Source organism: Meleagris gallopavo, chromosome 1, assembly GCF_905368555.1.
Source record: "Meleagris gallopavo chromosome 1, MGAL_WU_HG_1.1, whole genome shotgun sequence".
Classification (NCBI taxonomy): domain Eukaryota; kingdom Metazoa; phylum Chordata; class Aves; order Galliformes; family Phasianidae; genus Meleagris; species Meleagris gallopavo.
Window position 1 is genome coordinate 76,327,712 of NC_139404.1, and position 23,056 is coordinate 76,350,767.

At 42.3% G+C, this 23,056-nt stretch overlaps 1 protein-coding gene across 2 annotated transcripts in view; it reads left to right on the plus strand.

Annotated features, from left to right (window-relative positions):
* Nucleotides 1–23,056, plus strand: part of EPHA1 (EPH receptor A1) — a 33,601-nt gene that overhangs the window by 5,183 nt on the left and 5,362 nt on the right. For both annotated transcript variants that reach the window (XM_019617962.3, XM_010717658.4), the window contains exons 3-11: nt 9,897–10,172; nt 11,792–12,182; nt 17,007–17,162; nt 17,358–17,690; nt 18,891–19,015; nt 19,117–19,276; nt 21,837–21,933; nt 22,606–22,661; nt 22,923–23,045. In XM_019617962.3, the coding sequence (XP_019473507.2) occupies nt 9,897–10,172; nt 11,792–12,182; nt 17,007–17,162; nt 17,358–17,690; nt 18,891–19,015; nt 19,117–19,276; nt 21,837–21,933; nt 22,606–22,661; nt 22,923–23,045 (1,717 nt within the window). The remainder of the gene's footprint in view (nt 1–9,896; nt 10,173–11,791; nt 12,183–17,006; nt 17,163–17,357; nt 17,691–18,890; nt 19,016–19,116; nt 19,277–21,836; nt 21,934–22,605; nt 22,662–22,922; nt 23,046–23,056) is intronic.

Here is a 23,056-nt window from a genome sequence, read left to right on the forward strand (position 1 = left end):
ATTTGCTGTGAGGAATATTCGTGCTTTATACACACAAGGTCTCTAAGGCATAGTGCAGAGGAGGTTGGTTAACTCTGTGGAGGCAGAATTACACCTTTGTTTTCTACTCTTCTTTAGCCAGCGATAATGCATGAAGTGGCTTGATGTTTTCATGGAAATGCAGGGTCTATACATAATGTAGACAATGCTTTTGTTAATACATGTGCAGCCTATGTCCACCAAGCTGTAAAGCTGAATGCCAGTCAGTTTTGGACAGCATAGGTCACTATTATGGATTTTTAGAGTACACTAACTAGCAGTAAAATCTGACCTAAGTTTAGTGGTGACATGAAACTGAAGTGTCTATAGAAATTTGCTGGCTAAAAGGTTTATGCTAGCTTGCTTTGTAATAGGTGTTTACAAAGTGTTTCACTCATTTTAAGATAAAAGCTATTAAAAACAAAGCCCTTAACAAGGCAGATGTAGTTCCTATAATTTTATCTCCCTCTCTCCACAGTCCCTTTATCACCCAGCAAATTCCTTGATAATTTTTTTAATCTATTTCTGTGGACTGTTGAGATAGCAGTATCAAATAAACATGGAGATGTGTATTACAGTACAGTGGTAGATACCCCTCTTCTCACATGGTAGAGAACAAATGATGATTACTTTGAAGGTGTCAGGAACCAAGAACTTACATGCTCTGACATCAAGCACTGATACAGGATGGGCAGAGAATGCTTGAGAGCATCCCTGGAGAGAAGGATTTGGGGTGTCTGTTGATGAAAGATTCAACGTGTGCCAGCAATGTGCGTTTGCAGCCCAGAAGGCCAACCATATTCTGGGTTACATCAAGAGAAGTGTGACCAGCAGGTTGAGGGAGGTGGTTCTGCCCCTCTGCTCTGGTTCTCTGAGTCCCCACCTGGAGCACTGCATCCAGTTCTGGGGCCCCCAACACAAGAGGGACATGGAGCTGTTGAAGCAGGTCCAGAGGAGGGCCACGAGGATGATCAGAGGGCTGAAACACCTCCCCTACGAGGACATGCTGAGAGAGAGCTGGGGCACTTCAGACTAGAGAAGAGAAGGCTCGGGGGACCTTATAGTAGCCTCCCCGTATCTGAAAGAGGCCTATAGGAAAGCTGGGGAGGGACATTTTAGAAGGGCATGTAGCAACAGGACAAGAGGAGATGGTTTTAAACTGGAAGAGGGTAGATTTAGACTTGAGATTAGAAAGAAATTCTTTACTATGAGGGTGGTGAGACACTGGAACAGGTTGCCCCAAGGTTGTGGACGTGCTCTCCCTGCAAGCATTCAAGGCCAGGCTGGACAGGGCTTTGAGCAACCTGATCTAGTGGGACGTACCCCTACCTATAGCAGGGGGGTTGGAACTAGGTGATCTTAAAGGTCCCTTCCAACCCAAACCATTCTATGATTCTTTAAGGTCATCCCATGCTGCGCAGGCAGTCTGGCTTCTTGCACTGATTTTAAAAATCATCAAATCTATTGGAAAAGTACTTCTAAAATGTTGTGATGACTAAATAAAATGACAAGGCACAGTAGCATTGCTTCCTGGCAGGTTGTAAAATAACAATATAAAAATCATTTATCTTTGTTTTGCTTTCAAGTATAATTACATCAGTTTTGAACAGATGGTGATGAGGAGCTGCATTATCCTCTTGAAGTTTGCCTTCAAGAGATAACGTTTTGAGCAACCCAGTCTGATTCTGAATTTAGCCTTGCTGTGTGCAGAATAGACTAGGGACCCAGACGTCCTCTTACACCAACATTTCTTTATTTTCCATGAGTGTTCTGTTTGTCAGCATTTTGATTTTGTACTTTTAGCCAAGGCAAAATAAGGCTCCCAGTTCTACTTGATTTAATGTATTCAGCTCTGTCATATCTATTCCTGTGATTCACTCTATCGGTTTATGGAGGCCTGTGATTAAATGTACTCAGCAAGCCAATATTTGTGTTTAGTTGCTGTGATTATTCCATGCCTACCTTGTGTGCCAGTCTTGAAATTTTCCTTTTGTTCACTATTTCCGATTTCATTTTTGTGTATACAGGAACAGTATTTATATAATCCAGTCACATTTTCAACTTTGTATGTGAATACTTAAGTTCTTGGCCATTTGTACTGTAGGTTGACATATGGTGGACCTCTCAAGATGGCGTTCTGTCTTTATGCTGTTCTATGGATTGCAAATTAAACCCAGCATTCCTTGGAGGCAAGTTTTCACCAGCTCTACAACAATCACTGCTGACAGAAGAGATTGTTTTAATAGTTTCTTCATTTTTAATTTGGTTATCTGTTATTTCCAGAATCAGAAGCACACCGTTGCTCCCACTAGTTGCCAACTTGTATAAATAGGTACAATTTGCCCTATTGTATTAGTATCAAAAGTTCAGAAATGAACAATTTTCAACTGGTAGCTTTTCAGCTTATAGAGTTTACTTTTCTCATATTAAACTTGTGCATGGAATATAATATTATAGAAAATTCAGATGATTTTTCAATCCTTTATAGCCTGCCATTTTTGTGTACTCTGCATGAGGTGGAGGACATCATTTTTTTTTTTTTTTTTTCTGCTGCTTCCACACACATCAAAATATTGCTATCAGTTACAGGCTTTCTACCAAATCCCCTACTGCGAATGGTACCTGGCCTGCTCAGCTTTGGTTCATTTTCACACAGGACAAAGAATAGGCATGTAAAGATATATTAGTGGCCTAATATATCTTAACCCTCTTCAGAAATAGCCAATAGCTACACTTACTGTGGTTCCTAAAACATTTGGAAAACTTTGGAAATGATGGAATTCTGTGCAGCTCTGTAGCCCATGTTTCACAGGAGGTCTGATTTATGAATGTAGCAACTGCTAAAGCTATATGAATGTAACTTAGGTAAGCTAGTGTTCAAATTGTTACTCTTGACATTTTATTTTTCTATTAAATCCATGTCATAGTAAAAACTTCACGCTGCTCAATTATTTGCTTTAGCTAATAGACTAGATCAAATACTTGTGACCTGTCAGCAAATTTTATATCACTGACCACATTGTTTACAGGCCTCCAGGTTCTAGCAAGGCAAGGTAGATTCCAGTTGCTGATACTATCTGATGGCTGCTTTCTGTTTCCACCATTTCTGCTCAGACAGATGGGCCTGGCCATGAACGAAACAATGTTGTGGTCCACACAGCCCTCAATTTACAAGTGATTTCAGCACAGCACTCCTATTTCACTAAACCTGAGTAATTCACTTAATCACCAGTACCCCATTCAGATTGGAACAAGTCTCAGCAAGTCTGTACAATCTGAAGATAGTATGAAGAATAACCATCAGAAATGCTATTGTGTGCATCTCTTTCCACAGCTGTTGATAATACACGTCCTCTAGGATCTAACTCAAAGAGCTGTTGTTGCCTCTGATCCTGAAAGAAAGCATCATTACACTCTCCTGCCTGCTCTCAGGTTAGGTATCAGGCATAGGTTTTTAACACCTCCAGGTAAATTGTTTCTATATTGAAATAAAGGATGAATGATTAAAAAAGTCAATAACTAACTGAAAATGGGAGTAGTTCTGGCTTCAGCCATATCCTGACATGCTGCTCTACTGCTGTTGATATGTAGACTTATGGGGATACTTGTTGATGATAAATAGTTACTGTATGTATATTTGGGAGAGAAGGAAAAAAATGTTGTGGGAAATAAGAAAAGTGAGATGAGAAGAAGTTAGTTGTAAATTATTAAATAGTTGTACAATAGCTCAGATTGCATGAGCCACCAACAAAGTAGCTGAGACTGAAGTTACTGCCATACACCCAAGAAGCAACCTCAGCTAGTGAACTCAATCTTATGACTTGAAAGGCAGAAACAACATTCTAAGCTAGAGTGAAGATGCTGTACAACCATTACATTCATTACCATGGCTGCTCAGGCACTGCAATGATGACAGCACTGTTGCCTAGCAGTTTCAAGAAGCTTGGCTCATCTTTTTATAGCTGATAGACGAGAGCAGACAAGGTTCACTGAACTTCCTCACATCAACACAAAAGCACCAGGAGTCAGCTGGAGCCTTCAGATGAGGTTGCCTATAGCAAGGTCTTCTGAGAAGACTAACAGGCTATTTAAAGTTTAAAAGCAAAACAAATTTTATTACAATATCAACTAGAATACTGCTGAGTTTGCAGGCAGACAAGTTAGAAAGGAAAGGCTTTTTTTTCTGCATGCTGCATCCTTGCTGGGTTGACTCATGCTTTCAAGTGTGATTCTTAATAATTCAAAGGCCAAATAGCAGAAAAATTTGGTAATTTCCTCTGGTTTCTTGGAAGGTTATTTCTGTTATTTCTGTGGCTTTTAAGACCTATTCTTGCCTTCTCTGTTCTTGGCCCAGAGCTTGTCATCTACCCATGGTGACTTTCATGCTGCTGTTTTCTGCAACTTCTTTTCTTCAGGTATGTTCGATCATTCCAGAGAGAAGGCACAATTACCCTGTCCTGGTGTGACATTCAATCTGATCTGATGCTCACCTTTAAAAGGAACTTATAGAAATAGAGCACGTATTGCTCATTGCCATCAGATTCATTTTTCAGGTTCCATGTAAATTTTGGAAGTGTACCGTACAAAACCACAAATCACACCAAAGCAGGCTCTTTACCTGGGAAAAAAAAAAAAAAAGAAAAGAAAAATTGCTTCTATTTAGAAGCTACAATTTATATAGTGTGCAAGTAACATGAGAGTAACATTTGCTTTATTGTTAATAGGATTTTAGACATGAATTTTTCTGTTTTTCTGTTCCTATCTTTTTTATAATTATTGATATTGTTAATGAGTGTTACCAAAGCAGATACATAAGAAATAAGTGTTCTAACAAGCCTATAGGAAGTGTTGGACAAGACTATCACTCTCCCTGACCTAGTAGCGTCTGTTGTTGTGACCAAGACTGTTTTCATGCAAGACCTTAGTATGGCCAGACGGTCCAGAGAATGTGCAGACAGCAGAACTTGGATTTGATAAACAGGTTATATAACAAATGCACTGGAGTTCTGTGGCTCAAATTAGCACCTTACCTTCCCATAAGGACATGAATACAAGTTAAATTGTAAGGAGATGGATGGGATAGAGACCTATGCACTACTGCCCTAAAGGAAAAACAATTACACAATGCTATTGCTCCTCCCTGAAAATAATTGATGGATCAGTGTGGGAAAAAAAAATATATCATCCCACCCAGACAGATATGCAGACAAGCCACCATCACTCCTCTGTTGTATGGAAGGCTCCGTGACAATGTGATGAAATCAAACTTGTCTGACCATTGACAAAAGTTCAAAGAAATACAAGCAGCCTCTGCTGTTCTTAGATGTGAAGTTATAGGACTCATGAAGTTAAAAGTCTAGTTGACTAATCAACAGGCTTTTTTCATCATCATCATCATCATCTAAACTGCCCTTCACACCAGAGCTTGCAAGAGTACTAAGAAAATTTCAGTGAAGGGTCACATCACCTTAATTCTGGAATATTTTCAAAATACCAGTATTGTGCTGCTATTTTTCATGGCCAGGCTTAGCTTTGCCTACTATACATTGTCACTGGATGTATTTTATCCAAAGAGAACCTGCTTTCCATATCACAGCACGTATCAGCAAGGTGTCTCTTGTCATGGGCTCTCCTCTGAAACATTATGCTAAGAGTGTAATGTAGCTAAATCTGTAATGTACAGCTAGCCTTCAGGTCTGAACCTACGTCAAGAATTTTTTTTTGCCATGATGGCATGCAAATGCTATACAAAAGTCAAAGAGGCTCCGTAGGCAAAAAGTTCTGCTGTTTCTCTCCCTTTTCTGCAAGTGGGAAGACTGAGAAATCATTCAGCTGTCTGTGTTCTTTCTAGGTGGTTTTAGGCTTGAGACATCAGTGCTGCTGGGAAAAGTTGCTCTTTCTGGGCCCTGAGATTTTTCTTCAGGAAAAGATTTAATGGTTTAAAATAGCACTCTGAGTTCTGTTGCAAATTAAATGGGAAAGAGATGCAGTTTTATAAGTACAGGTACATTGGAGCTGGCTGTACTAAGTCAGTCTTTTGATCTTAGGGCAACTCCAATCCCAAGTTAAACAAGTTAGTGGTTTTCAGCATATGAACTCCTAGCCTTTCCAGTGGAGGCATGCATCTTAGTTTAGTAACTTCCAGCTTACCAGCAAGATGCTTGCTTTGTTGCTACCTTTTTAAAGTCTCTTAAAAGTATCCTTGTGCCCTTCCCCAGAGGTGTGCAGGACACAGATTGGAAGCTACTGTGTTGAGCTAACCTGAAGGCAAGTGAAATATAAGTCACAGCAGGCAGGCTCTTATCTGAAAGGAAACAGGACAAGTACTTGGCAAGCTAGAGACAGAGACAGATTTACTGTTGTGAACTACAAGCTCTTGTGACTCCAGTCTGAGCCTGAGGATTTGTAATACTGTCATAGTCAGTTTCCTCTGTCACTGCTAGCTTAACTTTTTATTATGAGTGCAATTTTTATTTGTTGTCATGTATTTTTTTCACAAAAAATACTAAAATCAAAAAAGACCATTTTACTGATGGCTGCAGAGCCTGTGACAATAGCTTCAAGAAGACACACAAACTGTATGTCCCGGTTCATTTTCATTTTACATCTTATGGCAGACCCTATATATAGTAGCCATGGATGAAAGAATTGCAGGTTGTCTTATATTGACTTCTGGACACAGGTTTGATCTAGAGAAGGCTTACTGGTGGAAAAAAAAGTAAGTCTTCCTTAGATTTCAATTCACAGTCAATCAAGGCAGATATTAAAAGGCATCTGTCTGTCTTATCTTTGGATCTTTATTCACAAGGCAGACTAAACCATTACTGTTTACTACACATATCTATTGGTGCACCCTTGGTTTGTCATTCACGTCTTTATGAACTAGCTTGTAAAGGCAGCTCTTCTCCTCACTGCTTTCTTTAAGATTGAATCCAATCCAGCAATGGGAGGAAAGTTGCCTTCTTGTTTGCTAAACTTGCAGTGCTCTGAGATTATTGAGATAGTACTAACACTGAATGATCTTTAGGGTTTTTTGTTCACTTAATGCTAACTCCCGTGCTAGAATTATTTTACTCTATATTATACAAAGGCTGCCAAGAACAGATCTCTGGAGCTAAGTGCTTGTTTTAGTATATGGGTTCCTCAGAAGCATTCTTTAGTCCTCAAATCCAGTAGCTGCATCCTTAGACATTTTAGAAAGGCAAGCTACTAAATATGGCCCTCTCTTGAATGGCTGGAGTAAGGATATAGTGTCTGGAATGAAATTGGTAGAAAGTTACATTATTAAAGGAGGTTAAATCAGTGTCATGGGCCAACAAGCTGGAGAGACAAGTAATTCATATTGATTGAACCAGACTTTACCACACACATTCATTAAGAATATTACATTAAAAATCCGAGGCATACATTTTGATTTTGCAGCAGATTTCTTTGAGGATGTGAGACAGTTGCCTAGCAACTTCTGGATTCAGCACCCTTTCATTAAGTGTTGCATTTAACACTTTTCTTCCACTACTTTGAATTTAAAATCTTCCCTGAGTAATGAAGTCAGGAACATATTTAACAATAATGCTGTATTGTTAGCATAAAAGATATCCTCTTTTTACTTCCTTTACCTATCAACACTAGAGTCTAGAAGAAACATGTCCAACTCCCTTGTTATTCCCTTGCACCACACTGCATATGAAACTGCAGTGGATGTTTTTGCCCCGAAGAGCTCAGTCTGGAAGAAGCTGGCCTGAGATGAGCTAACAAATACAGGACTTAGCAGTTGTATTTTTTTCTAGTAGTAAAGTTTGAATGAAAAAAACATCAGAGCCAACGCTCTTGAAAGCGAAGCTTTGGCCTTTATCAGTTAAATTGTGAAAATGGTATTTTCAAGACATGCATCACAACAATTCATATCTTTTAGTGACATATGAAAAAACCACTTTCTGGTGGAACTTATCTGTGGCACTGTTTTGTGACAAACTCCTAATGGCAACTTCTGTAACTCTTCAGCCTTCAAATAAGTCCTTCAATACAGTCCTAGATTTCCTGTCAGTTTGGTGGAAGCAAGTGCTCTGAAAAAAAATGCTTTTAAAAGTCATTCCTAACTTTGACACTTTCTTATGAAAGCTACTTTGTTATTATTTCCCTTTCTAACTTCTCTTTCATTTCAATAAGTACAGTAAACAAATAAATAATACTTCAGGATATCTTGTCAATTTAGTTCAGAAGTTCTTCAGTGAAATACTGCAAGGGGCGATTGCCATTTCAAGTTGACTAACTGAGATTGATCAATCTATTTCACTCTCCTGCTATCTACAGTCTTTTGACCTCCAGTAAGTGAAGTAAGTGTAAATCCTATGTGGTGCATGTATGTGCCAACTGAGTCAGAGAAAGAGGGTGGGGTAACAGTGTAGATTAATTACACAGCAAAAAAGGAAGCAAGAAGGGACACATAGATACCATCTGCATAACTTCCTGGGAGGAAACTGCTAATATGCACTTAGGTAAATGGCTGAGAACAGAGTGATATGAGACCGTGCTATCAGCAGTGCTTGCTGGCTTGGAGAAAGCACTGGTATTTTTCTGAATGGGGCTGTATAGGAAGGTGCTCTAAGTCCTTGCATAAAAGCAGAATTTATTTCAGCACTCTGTGACTCAATCTGTAGTCCTCCACTAGGCATGAGAATAACCTATAAGGCTGAATTTGATCTGTGGGATCAGAAACCGGGAGAGAGGCTGCAGGGCTGTGCTGTGAGCACAGGAGGTGGTGGGGCTAGAGAAGAGGAATGTGTGAATATCACGCTCAGCTCATGAGACTTTACAAGTCTAGTGTAATATAGAGACTGAGGCCTTGCTTAATTGCATCTTAACCTGGGGTGTATTTAAAATCAAGATGCTTAAACTTGTGCCAATACTTACGTGGGCACTTGTTTCAATTTAATTTGATTAAATATTTAAAGCATAATGAAAAAGGCTGTATTAACATGGGGGGGAAAAAGGATCTAAGTTGTTTTCTCTGTGGACAAAACCTTCCTTCTCAAGTTTTCAATTCTCATGTGTAACTTACTTAACATTGAATAATCTTTTCATTTCATATCTGACATGTGGCGAGGAAACAAAAATAGAAGCTCAGAAAAGTCAGTGAAAGCTCATGCTAAAATATTTAGCAAACCCTATTGGATTCATACAAATAATATCAGTGAGGTCATATATTCATCTGGCCACACATCCTCCTCCTAGCCATTATTTGGCTGGGGAAGAAGCAGAATCTAATACGAAGTCTGGAAAATCAACTGAGTTTTAATAGTTAAATTAAGGTTTGCAAAACATCACAAGCAAAGAAGCATAAACTCCAAATTAATGAACACAGTCCTTCTGCAATTGACATTTCTATTGTGTCACGCTCTCTCTTCACTTACCCCAAAGTACTGTGCACTATTTTCAGGGGCAGATAATAGTCATGACGTGGCATATCTTACTGTACACTCTGCATATAAACAGTGGCAGGGAGAAGTGGACCATACATGGGAATAGTTTTCTAAATCTGAGATGAGACAGTGTATGAAAAAGACATTAGAACAAAGGTATGATGAAGGGGTTATGCAAGAATCCATTCACTGTGGCTCCTTTCAGTTTGGAATGAATTAGATCCTCATTAGCATATTCTCTGTGCTTCCTTTGTAAAGTTAGGCAGGTATGGTGCTGTAGACCAGATGCCACTTTTGCTTAGTGTAAGCCTATCAGCTGCCTGCCTACCAGCTAGGCAGGCTATGAGCTGTATGCTATATGAGAACAGACCTTGTAGGCTGGACTTTGTCATATCTGAAGTAAGTGAAACTTGTTTCTCACATCTGTCTAATGTGTGTTTTCTCCTACCTTGGGAGCAGTGGAGTGAAGTGCAGCAGATGATAAATGGTACACCAGTCTATATGTATCAGGACTGCAGCGTGCTCTCTGAGGGTGACACTGATCACTGGCTTCGCACCAACTGGATTTATCGGGGTGAGGCAGCATCTCGCATTTATGTGGAGCTGAAGTTTACTGTGAGAGACTGCAAGAGCTTCAAAGGTGAAGTGGTGACCTGCAAAGAGACCTTCAACCTCTACTACATGGAGTCTGAGCAGGATGTCGGGATCCAGTTCCGCCGCCCAATGTTCATCAAGGTTGGTAATGCTTGGCTGAAAGACCGTGTCATCTCTTTCAGCTTAAACTGGGCGTGTCTCGCTGGCTAGGGGAAGCCAGGAGAACCAGCATCTGGGGAAGGGAAAGGAATAAGTGTTATTCTTAGAATAAGCTTTGCCCTAGGTGCCCTCTCTGATGCTCAGAGTGGCTTCTGCCAGAAGTGGCAATAGTTTTCAAATGAGATCAGACCTCCAGTTCTTCTTAAATCCTTATTAAACTGGGCATACATTAGGTGAGAATTCTAAAGGATTATAACAGTGCCCCATTGTTACATCAGTTTTTAGAAACAGTATAGCAGAGACCAAAAGAATTTGACTTGCCTTAGGCAATAAATCAAGAATAAACCAGGTGAAGAACAGAACCCAAATCTCTGTGCTTCTGATCATTTGCTCTGATTGTTATCGGATATAGGATCTTTTTTTCTACATCTGGAGGTGTTGGCTTGTTTCAGTGAAATTCTTCCTTGTGTGAAAGTATTCAGCACTATTATATTTTACCTGCTGTTTCTCCTGATGTACTGCTATCTTTTCATAGAAATACTGGAATTACAGAAAAGGGAATGCCAGCTTTTTTGGTAGAGGAACTTCTATAACTATTTTCCATCCTAAAAGAAACCACAGACCTAGATTATTTGACTGCTCTTTCCTCTGCAGTTTAAATGACATGTTATGAAAACAAAGAACTGTAAAAGCTACAACAGGAAGAGCAGGACTAGGGTAGCTGATTCCCCTTCTCCCCTCCTACTGCACTTCCCCTCTGGCTGGGGCCTACTGCACATATCTGTTGATACCTCCACAACTCCTAAATCTGCTTTATGATCCCACCACCAGAAGCAGCTGCTCTGCAGATTCTTTAATTGACCAGCTACCTGGAGCAGGTGCTGTTCAGTAACAGGGAGGGGCCTACACTGGAGAGGATTGTTTTTCAAGGTCTCCAGTAAAAAAGACCACCCCACGTGTGGTATTCTGTATCATCATGTCATGGAGGCCTTTCCCATCTGCCCATGGAAAGTATTTCTCTCCCAGTCTCATTGTTTTGTTGGTGAGGAAATGGAATGTAAAAGTGTGGAAGCATTTTTTCACCCAAGTATTTTCAGTGCTTAAGAGTACTGACTACTGCATGATGGCAACTTGGAGTAGAAGCTCTGATCTGCATCAAGTGCAGTTTGGAAACAGGTAGCTGTAATTCGCTGGTCAAGTTCAAAAACACATCCCTAAGTGCTGCTGTGATTTTCTTGTATATTGATTTGCAAACAAAAATTATCACAGGAGAGATTTGCTCCTGATTTCTTAATTTCTAGTAGGGGTAGTTCCTACAGACATCCAAGATCACAGATCCAGAACACAGTGTACTCTGTAAGACAGCAAATTACTGCAAATGAGTCGAAAGGAAACGGTGAAAAGTATGGAAGCAAGAGATTGTGGCAACCGGTCATTAACACTTCTTCCAAGAGCAAAGAAAGCATGCAGTGCACTGAGATTAGCAACAGTCAACCATGTCTGTGAAAGTCCTTAGTGTAAAATATGTTTGACAGGCATAGGTATCTCAGAGCTACTGCCTGCTTGGATGTTAAGCTGTTGTCTTTTTCTCTTTTGCTTAGCTCAACACTGTGGCAGCGGATCGAAGTTTCACAAACAGAGACATCGAATCTGGTGCCATGCAGCTGAACACAGAAGTGTGCCCCATTGGGAAGTTGTCTCGTCGGGGCTTCTACTTAGCTTTCCAGAACTCTGGGGCTTGTGTAGCAATGGTGTCTGTCCGAGTGTATTACAAGACTTGCCCAGAGGTAGTACGAGGCCTTGCCCGTTTTCCAGAGACACTAGCAGGTTTGGAGGGGCTCACAGAAGTGCCTGGTGTCTGCGTGGAAAATGCAGCTGAAGAAACAGGCTCTCCCCCAAGGATGCACTGCAGCACAGATGGGGAGTGGCTGGTACCAATGGGCCGATGCCTTTGTGTTGTGGGGTTTGAGGAAGTCGATGGGAGCTGCGTAGGTGAGTATGCAGACAGACAGTGGCTGTAGGCCATGGGATTGATTCCAGGGAGTTGGAGATCAGAGTATCTGTAAGCACAAAGCGAGAGTAGGGGAGTTAGTGTGTCCTACCTCTCTCTTGCTTGCCCTCTGTGCTTGCCAGGCATTTCTTATGCTTTTCTCCCCTGCGTAGCTTTTCCAATTGTGATTTTCTCCTTATGTGTCAAGTGTAAGACTTGCAAACACTTCTCCACTCCCTCTTGGGCTTCATCCAGGAGCCTTCAGCTTTAGAGTTAGTTCCTGTGAGCTGTAACTGTGTGATTGACACTGACTCACTCCACAAGTGATTCCCAAGCCTTAAATGGAAGCCTTGTTCTTTCAGGCTGATGGATCAGATGTATGGAACAGTGTTTGTCCTGTGACTAGAAAGCTGAGAGCCAAAGTGGGGCTGATTTCTCCTTTATGCCCCCTTTTGCTTGGACTGGGATGGTTCTTCTGCCATGGGAAAATGTATAAAGCACACTGCATAATACCATCTGTACCTGGTTCATTTCTGAGGAAGAGCAATTAGCAGGCATAGGGATCACTATGGTATTGGAATGAAAGCGAGACAGGACTGTTGGAGCAAGCAGTGCAGGGCTCCCTTTGTCACTGAGGGGACAGGATCCGGATTTTTATGGCAACTACATGTGTATGTCAGGGGAGAGCATACATACTGTGGCTTAGGAAATATGTGTTAATGCAGAGAGGGAGATAAAAACCACATCTCTGCTGTTATCTTCAAAGCCATGGAGCATAAGGCTGACACAGTTCAGAAAACAGAAAAAGGAATCCATGCATTGCTTCCAGGATCAGCAGAGTGACCTTCTTTCTGCTTTGTTCTGCCCTTGGTTCACAGCAAGGATTTGGTGCCCCTTTGAATCCTCACTTTTTGCCACTCACCTCGCTTGGAGAGCTAGCAAAGGTTGAAACACAACATCCTTACCCTTCTCCAGAAAACCCCTCTCTTATACAGCCCAGCCAGTTTTTCCACTTAGGTACTACAGAGCTCTCCCCGCCCTCCTGAGAGCACTGGGAAGGGGCAGGGAAGCTGTCATGTCTGGACAGGCCCTGGCTGCTATCACTGCACAGGTTCATTTTTTGTCTGTGCTTTTATCCCACTCTGCCCGAGTGCAGCTGTAACTTCAGTATCTTTTGTATGATCAGTAGGGAATAAGGAAATCTCCCAGGAGAAAAAGTGAAGAGAGAACCTTGCAGGGACAGGGAGAGGTAACTTCATGCCCCAAGAGCAGTGTGTTATTTGAGCATTAGAGGAGATGGTGAAGGTTGCCTTTTGGGGAACATCTTAAGTTCCTTTCTCTTTATAAAGTTGTTTTGCAAAGGACTGGGAACAGTCCATATCAGAATGAAGACAGGGCTTCTACTTTTGTTCTCCAAAGATGAAGGACTTCCCCTTCGAACATGAACATGGGGACAGAATGGAGGAAGAAGACTTTCAGGCAGAGATTTCTAGTTCTGATTTTTGCCTTGAGCAAGAAGAGAATTAAAAAAAAAAAAAAAAAAAAAAAAAAGGCTAGCCTATGATCCTTGCCTCATAACAGGGAGGAGAATCTGATCTCTAGTACAGGACAGGCGGCAACAGAAAGCCAGAAGACCAGGTTTTGAACTAGTTCATTCAACCTCTTGGTTAATTTCCAGCTGTACAGAGCTCAGCCATCCCATCATCCCAGAAAAGTGGTTCCTGCCCAAAACATTACATCTCAATCTCTCACAGCATTGCATACCTTGCTGTCAATAAGCCTAGACTTCCATGATTAACATCTTCAATTAAGTCGTTTACTGTGAACCCAAGAGGCTGGCTGTGCCTCTGGCTTATATTCTGGTTTCTTGATGGGCCTTATATTCTGGTTTCTTGATGGGCTCTGGAGGGTGATGGGTGAGTGTGTTACTAATGCTGAGCTCTATGTCAGCATTACTCTGGTGTCTGAAGGCCACCTGATACTTGCTGGCAGTTTCAAGACAGGAATACTGGTAGGGAAGAGTCAAACCACTGCTTCCCTCTGGTGCTTGGGTGAGCAGCACTAATCTCACCCTTTCTCAGGCTTGTTTTTTGCACCTTGTTGCCTGGAGCTGGGTCTGGAGTGGATGCCAAAGGACCCATGAAGCCAAGTGCCAAGGAATGAGAGAGAGACTGGAGTGGAACTGACTTCCAGCCAGAGGCAGCTGCTGACCTCTGATCTCTAGTGACAGGACCCCAGGGAATGGCATGGAGCCACATCAGGGGAGGGCCAGGTTAGGTGTTACGAAGAGGTTCTTCAGTAGAGGGTGAAAAGGCTGCCCAGAGCAGTGGTCATGGCCCCAAGCTGTTGGAGTTCAAGGAGTGTTTGGATAGTGCTTGCAAACATAGGGTTTGAGTTTAGGGAGCTGCTGTGTGGAGTCAGAATATGGACTCAGTGCTCCTTATTGGTGCCTTCCAAATCCGGATGTTCTGTGGTTCAGTGATTCTATGGCTAGTGCACCTCATCGCCTTGCTCACCCTGGGGGAGCCGAGGCAGAGACCGCCCTGTTTCTGCCAAGTGAGCCCGTAGCAGCCGCGCTACAGGGAACTGCAGGTGGCAGCGCGCAGGCTAAACACCTCACGGGCAGCAACGGCAGCATGGCTGCCGGCCAGCTGCCGCGGGGCAGCGCCCACTCACTCACTCACATGGCAGAGCCTGCCATACCCATCCCTGCCCAGCCGGGCGCTCCGGGGTAGGCTTCGCACCGCCTCCGAGGCGGGGCTGGCATCGCGTCCCTGAGTGGGGCCGCCGGTTCTCCACCGGCCCTGGCCCGGAGCCTTGGGGCACCTCCCCGGCACTGTGCAGCCACCTGCCGGCCGCTCCTGGCATGGCGGCCAGCGGGTGCGTGGGCCCCAGTCGCTGTGGCGAGGAAGCCGAGGCGCCAAGCGCCGACACCGCAGTACCTCATGCATGAGGCGGCGGAGCGCGGCCGGGGGCGACGAAGAGTGCCTCGGGCAGGTCGTGGTGGCTCCGCCCTAAGGTGCCAGGGCCGCTCCCCCTTCTGACCCCGGGGCCTCGATTGTGGCTGCGGGGCTATGCTGTGGCTGTGGGGCTATGCTGTGCCTGCCGCTTCCGCGGCGCCGGTCTGGTCTGGTCTGGCCTGGGCTTGTTTTGGCTTGTTTTGGCTTAGTTGCCCGAAACTCAATGGCCTCATTCGTACCGCCCGCGGGGAGCTGCCCCTGCTGTCCTGACCCTCCAGACATGCTCGGGCCCGAGCCTGGCCACCTGGAGGCATACTGATGTACTACTACTGATCTACAGGCAGCTGTGTGCCATCACTTCAGTCTGCAGCACCTGGCCCCCCTTGGTTTTTAGCGTAGACGTAGCCTAAAGTGATGTGACCTGATCAGGCAGACTGGTGCCTTCCCTGCCCTCTCCGAGGTTTCTCCCTTCACCCAGATGTTCCTTCTCAGTGCAGCCTCACTGCTTGAGCAGGGAGGTTGGACTAGATGATATCCAAAGGTCCCTTCCAACCTCCCTGCTCAAGCAGCATCCCTTGGAACATAGTACCCAGGATTGTGTCCAGATAGATCTTGAATATCTCGGGAGAAGGATACTCCACAACCTCTTTGGGAAATGTTACACTATTCAGACACCTTAACATTAAGCCTTTCCTTCTCCAGTATGAGCAGGCCCATTTACCTCAGCCTTTCCTCATACGAGAGATGTTCCACTCCCTTGTTTTAATAGGGCTTTGCTGGACTCAGTCCAGGAGCTCTGTGTCACTGGGGAGCTCAGAACTGGACACGGTATTCCAGGTGAGGCCTCACCAGTGCTGAGGGGGAGGATGACCTCCATTAACCACATAGTTGAATGATGGTAGCTAAAAATGATAAAAACTGTAACGGGTGGTTCTGTTATTTTCTGAGGTTGGAAGATAGAGAGACATACTTTAATGCAGCAAAGACAGTGTCAGATGTTACAGCTAGAGAATGATTTGGCTATATATTTTTATAGGATTGGAAACAGGAAACTTATGACATATGTTCTCTTGTATTCCATGTTAGCTTCCTAGCCAATCACATTCACTGCTTTTAGGCAAACTGATAATTATCTAGATATTCCTTGGGGCCCTGCTAGATGATATTCTGATACAACATGTGTAAAGATGCTGCTGCTAAATAGCCCACTGGCTATCTTGTGTGAAGTTGGCAAGCAGTAGAGTCTGAGAAGTACAAGGACTTGGAACCAGTATTTATATCCTGGCTGGGTTCTTTTTCTCATGCAACGTTCTGGAGATTCCACTTCTTTGGTCTACAAATCCTTTCATAACATTGATCCCACCTTGAGTTTGCATCTCTTCTCTGTGTGCCCTGAGAAGATAATTGATATACATGACCTTCAAGGATCCCTTCCAATCCAAATATTTCTATGAACTAAAAGAATTGAAGAAAAGCAGGCATGTAAAAGGAGTGTTCAAGAAACTGAATGAAACTGTCCAATTGCTTCATAGAATCATAGAACCAAAGAATCTTGGATTGGAAGGGACCTTAGCAATAGTCTAGTTCCAATTCCAGTGGGCTACCTACTGGGTCAGGCTGCCCAGGGCCCCATCCAACCTGGCCTTGAACACCTCCAGGAATGGGGCATCCACAGCTGATCTCTGGAGCCTGTGCCAGTGCCTCACCACTCTCTGAGTAAAAAATATCCTCCTAATATATAATCTAATATATAATCTAATTCTCCCCTCTTTTAGTTTAAAACTGCCCCATCTTGTCCTGCCACTATCTGCTTGTGTAAAAAGTTGGTCAATACTGTTAAACTTATGTTAACTTATCTCTTCACAGCCTGCCAGCGAGGATTCTACCGTAACTCTCTGGAGACTAAACGCTGCCTGAAGTGCCCCCCAAACAGCTTGTCCAATGAGTTAGGGGCTCAATCTTGTTCCTGCAATGCCGGCTTCTATCGGGCACCTTCAGAAGGCCAAAACATTGCTTGCACCCGTGAGTTGTGGCTGGAGAGAAAGAACTAAGAGACAGGAGGAAATGGACTGCTTGAAAATAGAGATGAGAGATCAGAGAGGGAGAGACTGGGGGGAACAGAGGGCATAATTCAAAATGCACCAGCAGATGGGAAACTGCCTCCGTACTTTGGGTATTATCAACTGGATCAAATATTTTCTTTCATGTTTCTTGTAGGTCCTCCCTCAGCTCCCCGCAATGTCAGCTTCTCCCTTATTGGCACACAGCTCAATCTGTGGTGGCAGCCACCCAGTGACCACGGTGGGCGAAAGGATCTAACTTACACAGTCTTCTGTCAGCGCTGTCATTTCCAGTCATGTGATCCATGTGAGCCTGGTGTGGTATTCTCCCCGAGTGCTTCAGGTCTCACCAAAACTGCTGTGGATGTGGATGGCCTAGAAGCTTACACCAACTACACATTTGCTGTGGAAGCCCATAATGGTGTCTCAGGAATGGGACCTGCTCCACAGAGAACTGCTCCAGCTGTCTGGGTTGCAGTTGGACATGCAGGTTAGCAGAACCAGAGAGTTCTTCCTGCTCACCAGGAAAAGGAAGAGGAATCTCTGTGAATGTTTAAGCATTCTCCATCTTTTCCTTCTGTCTGCTACATGTATTGGTGGGGCATGATAAGTTACCTCTTGCCTCTGTCATGTGAAGTCCCTCAGTCGTATTTCTTGCATATCAAAGCAGCAGTAAACTTTACCCAGTAAGAACTGTGAATCCACCAAAGACTTAACAGAGTTCAGGAGGTTAAAGCCTTTCCTGTGATACACTGCTGTAGTCCAACCAAAATACTGTTACATGTGTAACAGGAAGAATGGAGCCTATGACATTACTCAGATATTGCAAAAAATCAAACACAACAGAAATCCTGATGTAACTGAAAAGGCAAACTTTGAAAGCATGGAGAAATAAAGATGTTAAAAACATACTAGTTCTCCTTCACGCATATGTTTATAGTTTGGCTTCAAGTCATCTAGTTTGGTTGTCCTGTGAATACTTTCCAGAGTGCTGTGAAACATGATTATAGTCAAGTGATATAACAGTTTTCAACAGCCCCCAGTACTTTTCTCAGTTCTGATTTAGTGACAGAATACAACTTCCTCTCTCTTCTTCCTGTTGCTGTACAGAGGCAGTGTAGCTCTGAGATAGGAAAGTAGAGCTGCTTTGACTTATCTCACCATTTCCTGTTGATGAAGGACAAGGAGAGAACCAGTTTTGATACTTCAAACTGCAAACTGTTAAAAATTATTTTATTCATGAATATTATGCGTCTGCAGTCCCTGAGAGATTTGTAGCATGAAATTTCACAGTACACTTATGAAATGGAGTTGCATTCATAAATCACATAGGCTAGTGGTATTACTGTTGTTGTTGGAATAGAAAATCCTAAAATTTTGGTTTCAAATTGGACACTTTCAGTACAGTGCTGTGTTAAATGTAATTTCTTGAATCACTGATTTTGTTTTGAAGATGAAAGATACATACTTCTTCTGTTGGGGTAGATACTGATTACTATTCCAGCAAACTAATTACAACTAGAGACCTCATTTTTTCACTGTAGAAGAGAAAGGTGTGGCAGTGGTAATGAGAGTCATTTCTAGATGCATAGTATGACCAGAGAAGGAAAGATAGTGCCTTGGATGGAGAGGGAGCTTATTTTGCACTGTTTGTATTTCATATTGATATTCTTTGTTTTCCACCTGGCAGCTCCAGTGACAGTATCCCAGTTTATTCTGACACAGAGAGATGACAGTAGTCTGTCAGTTTCTTGGCTTGCCCCACGGCAGCGCAGCCGGACCTCAGTAGAATATGAGGTCATGTTCTTTGAGAAGGTGAGATCTGCCTCATCTGTTCTTCCCTCTTTCACCTAAAGTTATGAAAATGTCCTTTTCGTACTATGTTTTAGTTACTTGGCCCTGTTTGATTTCTGCAGGGAGAGGAGGCACGTTACACAGTGAAGCACCTTCTTGAGCCAAATGTCACTCTGACAGACCTTCAGCCAGACACAACCTACCTGCTTCGTGTGAGATCCATCACACCCCTTGGGCCTGGGCCCTACTCCCAGGAGCAAGAATTCCGCACGCTTCCACCAGGTAAAATACAATTATTGTATGTCGTTAGTGAGAAACTCGCTTCTCAATCAGATACTACACGAATCTAGTACATTAATCTCTTTTTGTATTCTACCAACTGTAAGGCAGAGGAATCACACTCCTGCATTCCTTGTCATCAGGGCCAGGCCTTGGTGACAAAGCCTTATTATGTACACAAAAGTCCTGAACATGGACTCAATTATCTTTCATGCTTTCTCATATTCATTTTTACTTTCCATTTCAGAACTATTGATCTCAGGTTTGTATGTCATACTGGTAAATTACTTACTATCTCTTCATTTAGTTCTCCTGAAAGATACTTTGATTCTGGATAGCAATGTTCCTAAGTGCAAGCATTAGCAAAATGATCAGCATATGTCTCCTTTTGTGTGGAAATTGCTAATGAAAAGAAAAACTTAAAGGACTTCACCACTGTATTTTTCTTGCATTATTATTTCTTCTGTATGTCGTTGAACCCCTTAATGTGAACCTGTCAATGACCAAAAAGATGGTATGTGCTGTTGAAAAAAAATTCTCACCCAACAGAAATGATCCAAGGGATGGAACACCTCCCCCTACAAGGACACACTGAGAGAGCTGGGGCTGTTCAGCACGGACAAGAGGAGGCACTGGAGAAACCTGATAGCGGCCTTTCAGTGTATGAAGAGAGGCTATAAGAAGGAAGGGGACAGACTCTTCAGCAGGGTCTGCTGTGACAGGACAGGGGGAAGTGGTTTCAAACTAAAGTAGGGGAGATTTACAGGGGATATAGGGAAGACTTTATGTACAATAAGGGTAGTAATGCACAGGAGCATGTTGCTCAGAGAGCTGGTGGAGGCTCTGTCCTTGGAGACATTCAAGGTCGGGCTCAGTGTGGCTCTGAAAAACCTGTCCTAACTGATCTTCTGTTCATTCCAGGGGATTTGGACTAGATGACTTTTAAAGGTCCCTTCCAACTCGAAAGACTCTATGATCATTAACCAATAGACTAATGTACAACAGAAGTTCTGTGAAAAATATAAATATTTAAGTTAAAATGTAGTAGATGTTTTTGATTATGAAGTGATATGCTACAGTATACTTTGCATCTTTCCCTGGGATTACATTTGTTTTTTAAATAAAAGTTGATCATCTTGTCATGCTAAGACAAATGTATTTTGAATACAAAAGAGAGAAAACCTTGCCAGAAAGGTTTCATTTGGTGGGAGAGCTTCTTTGATGATATTAGAAGGATCTTAGCTACAGTGGTCTAGGGACACTATTGGAACAAAATTTGTAGGGAGAGGCAATTTTTACATCTGAATTTGAGAATTTAAGATTCCTTAATTTCTTGCAGAAGAGCTATGTACGTAAGAGCAAGTTACTGTTTTCTAGATGGTTTAATGAAAGATACTCCTTCCCCTTCCAAATCTTGCCGTTTTGATTTTATCAAAAAAAGAACATTGGCTTTGCTTTTTTGATTTCTGCTTATCTAAGCTGGTGATTTTTAGAAATGTTGATGAATGAGTTGGCATCAAATTGAGCAACGTTAACAACTATTATTTAGGTGTTATGGATGCTGACCATTGGACAGGATGCTAGGAAATGCTTCTAGACACTGTCCTTGCTTAAGAATCTGTCATTTATCGAAGTATTGTATCTAGAAATTTTCTTTTTTTCTGGTTGTTTTCCTAAACGTCTTCAGGAAAAGTATTTAAAAAATGCAGATACTCATTAGATATGGATGTAAACACTCTTCATTAATGCATTTAAAAATAAATTGTTTCTTAAGTTACAAGAAATAAAGGCTTAAAAACACACACTTCAACAAAAGAGGTCATTTAGCATTTACTCTGATAAAATCAAATATACGGTAGTATGGAAATGGTTGGCTTCAGCTTAAGAGTATGTCAAGTTCCGTCCCAGTTTGGCCTGGTTCTGTGACTAATGGGGTAAGGGGAACCGGGGCACCCACGGACCCATGCCCTGAGAAAGAGGAAAAGGGGTAGGGAAAAGGTAGGGTGATAGACCTAAAAAAATACTGGATAGTGGAATGTGAGATAATGCAATATAGTACAGTATAGTTGGAATTGAAGCTAATAAATCAAATAAATGAGAGACAGCGTTCAAAAACCAAAGGCCTTACTCTAATGCTGAAGGTGAGATGACTAGGGAGAGCACACTGCAGAGAAAAGTAGAAAAAGAAGGCCAACCTGACTTCCAATCAGTTTTATCTTTCCCTCTGAATGGAAAACTGAAACAGAACAGTTAAGTCCGTAGTTGTTCCCTTCTGAGAGAAGTACCTGGAACTACTGACAATCCATGGGACTGCAGCATTAATTCTTTAACTACCAGTGCACTGCATGATGTTATGATGTGGAATACCAATAACAAAAATCATAAAAGCACGATGGAGTCTAAATGAAAGAACAATACTATAGGATTCACATCTGGTCACTCTGCTGCCTGGAAGACAAATCACCATAATTCACCTAATACTGATAGCTGGTGGACCTGCTATGTTCCTGACAAATAATTCATGGTCTTTTAAATGACATGGCCATTCTCTTTGTCTCTGCAGACACAGGAGCTCTGTCTGGTGGAGTCGTAGCATCTATTATCTTTGGAGTTCTGCTATTTATTGGGCTGCTTCTGGGAATTCTGTTCTTTCGACGAAAGTAAGTATTGATTTTTGGAGTTGAAAAAGGTTTAGTGTGGGCTATGGGAGCTTAAGACAAAGCTAAGAAGGGAGAAACTGATCTCTGAGAGGAAGTTGGACAAATTAGAATTGAAAGAGGAAGATCAGCATGTTGCAATAAGATGGATTGATTCTCAGTAATCAGCAATTTTGGAGGAGTTGAAAAATCAAAAATCCGTATCAGACTGTTATCATGCCAAATGAATAAAAATATTGTTATGGTACTATAGTTTTTAAAGCTGCCATTCAATTAAGCAGAGAATAGATATATCCAGTCATTTCAAACCTTTTTCCATGTACCAATACTTTAATGATTACCTACCCAGATGCAAAGTTCTGCTTCCTCTTTAAGTGTCTACAAAGCTTCTATTGTTTGTTTTAGATCAGTCGTTGTATTGAAAATGTACAGAAAGTATGAAATAAATGGAAATTAATCTGTAATTCAGCAAGGATAGAACAAAACTACCTGTATGGAAACAATGCTCCATTTCTAAATGTACAGGACACACTGCATTTTCTTGCCAGCTGCAAGAAAGAGCTCTGCCCTACCCAGACATCTATGCCTGACCAATTAGGGCAGAGTCCCTAGAAGACTTGCTTTTCTTTTTGCTATCTGTTAATCATTTGAGTTTCATGACTTCTTGTGTTTCAGGAAGACTCACCGCAGACAGGCACGGCCTGATTACAGTACTTCAGGCTTTGATCGAGGTGAGTTGGAATCAAGGAGGAACCCAGAATAGATTGGAAGGAATTAAAAGAATTGGAGTTTCAAATATCACAAGAGCATGATTTTTCTGATGCAATATGTCTGTTTCTATAATAGCAGTATTTTCAGTGTACGTTTGATGTATTTGTTTACTTCTCTTGTTGGAAACCTGGGGATTCATCTCTGCTTCTGTATCTTTGCCCTACATAACTTGTCCAAGGTGCTGACAGGTTAATTACCCCTTTTGTTTGCCTTTACCTTAGAGAAGGTCTGGTTGAAGCCCTATGTGGACCTGCAACCATATGATGACCCCAGTAGAGGGGTTCTGGAGTTCACTAAGGAACTGGATGTCTCTTGTGTCACTATGGAGAATGTGATTGGGGAAGGTGAGTTTGTT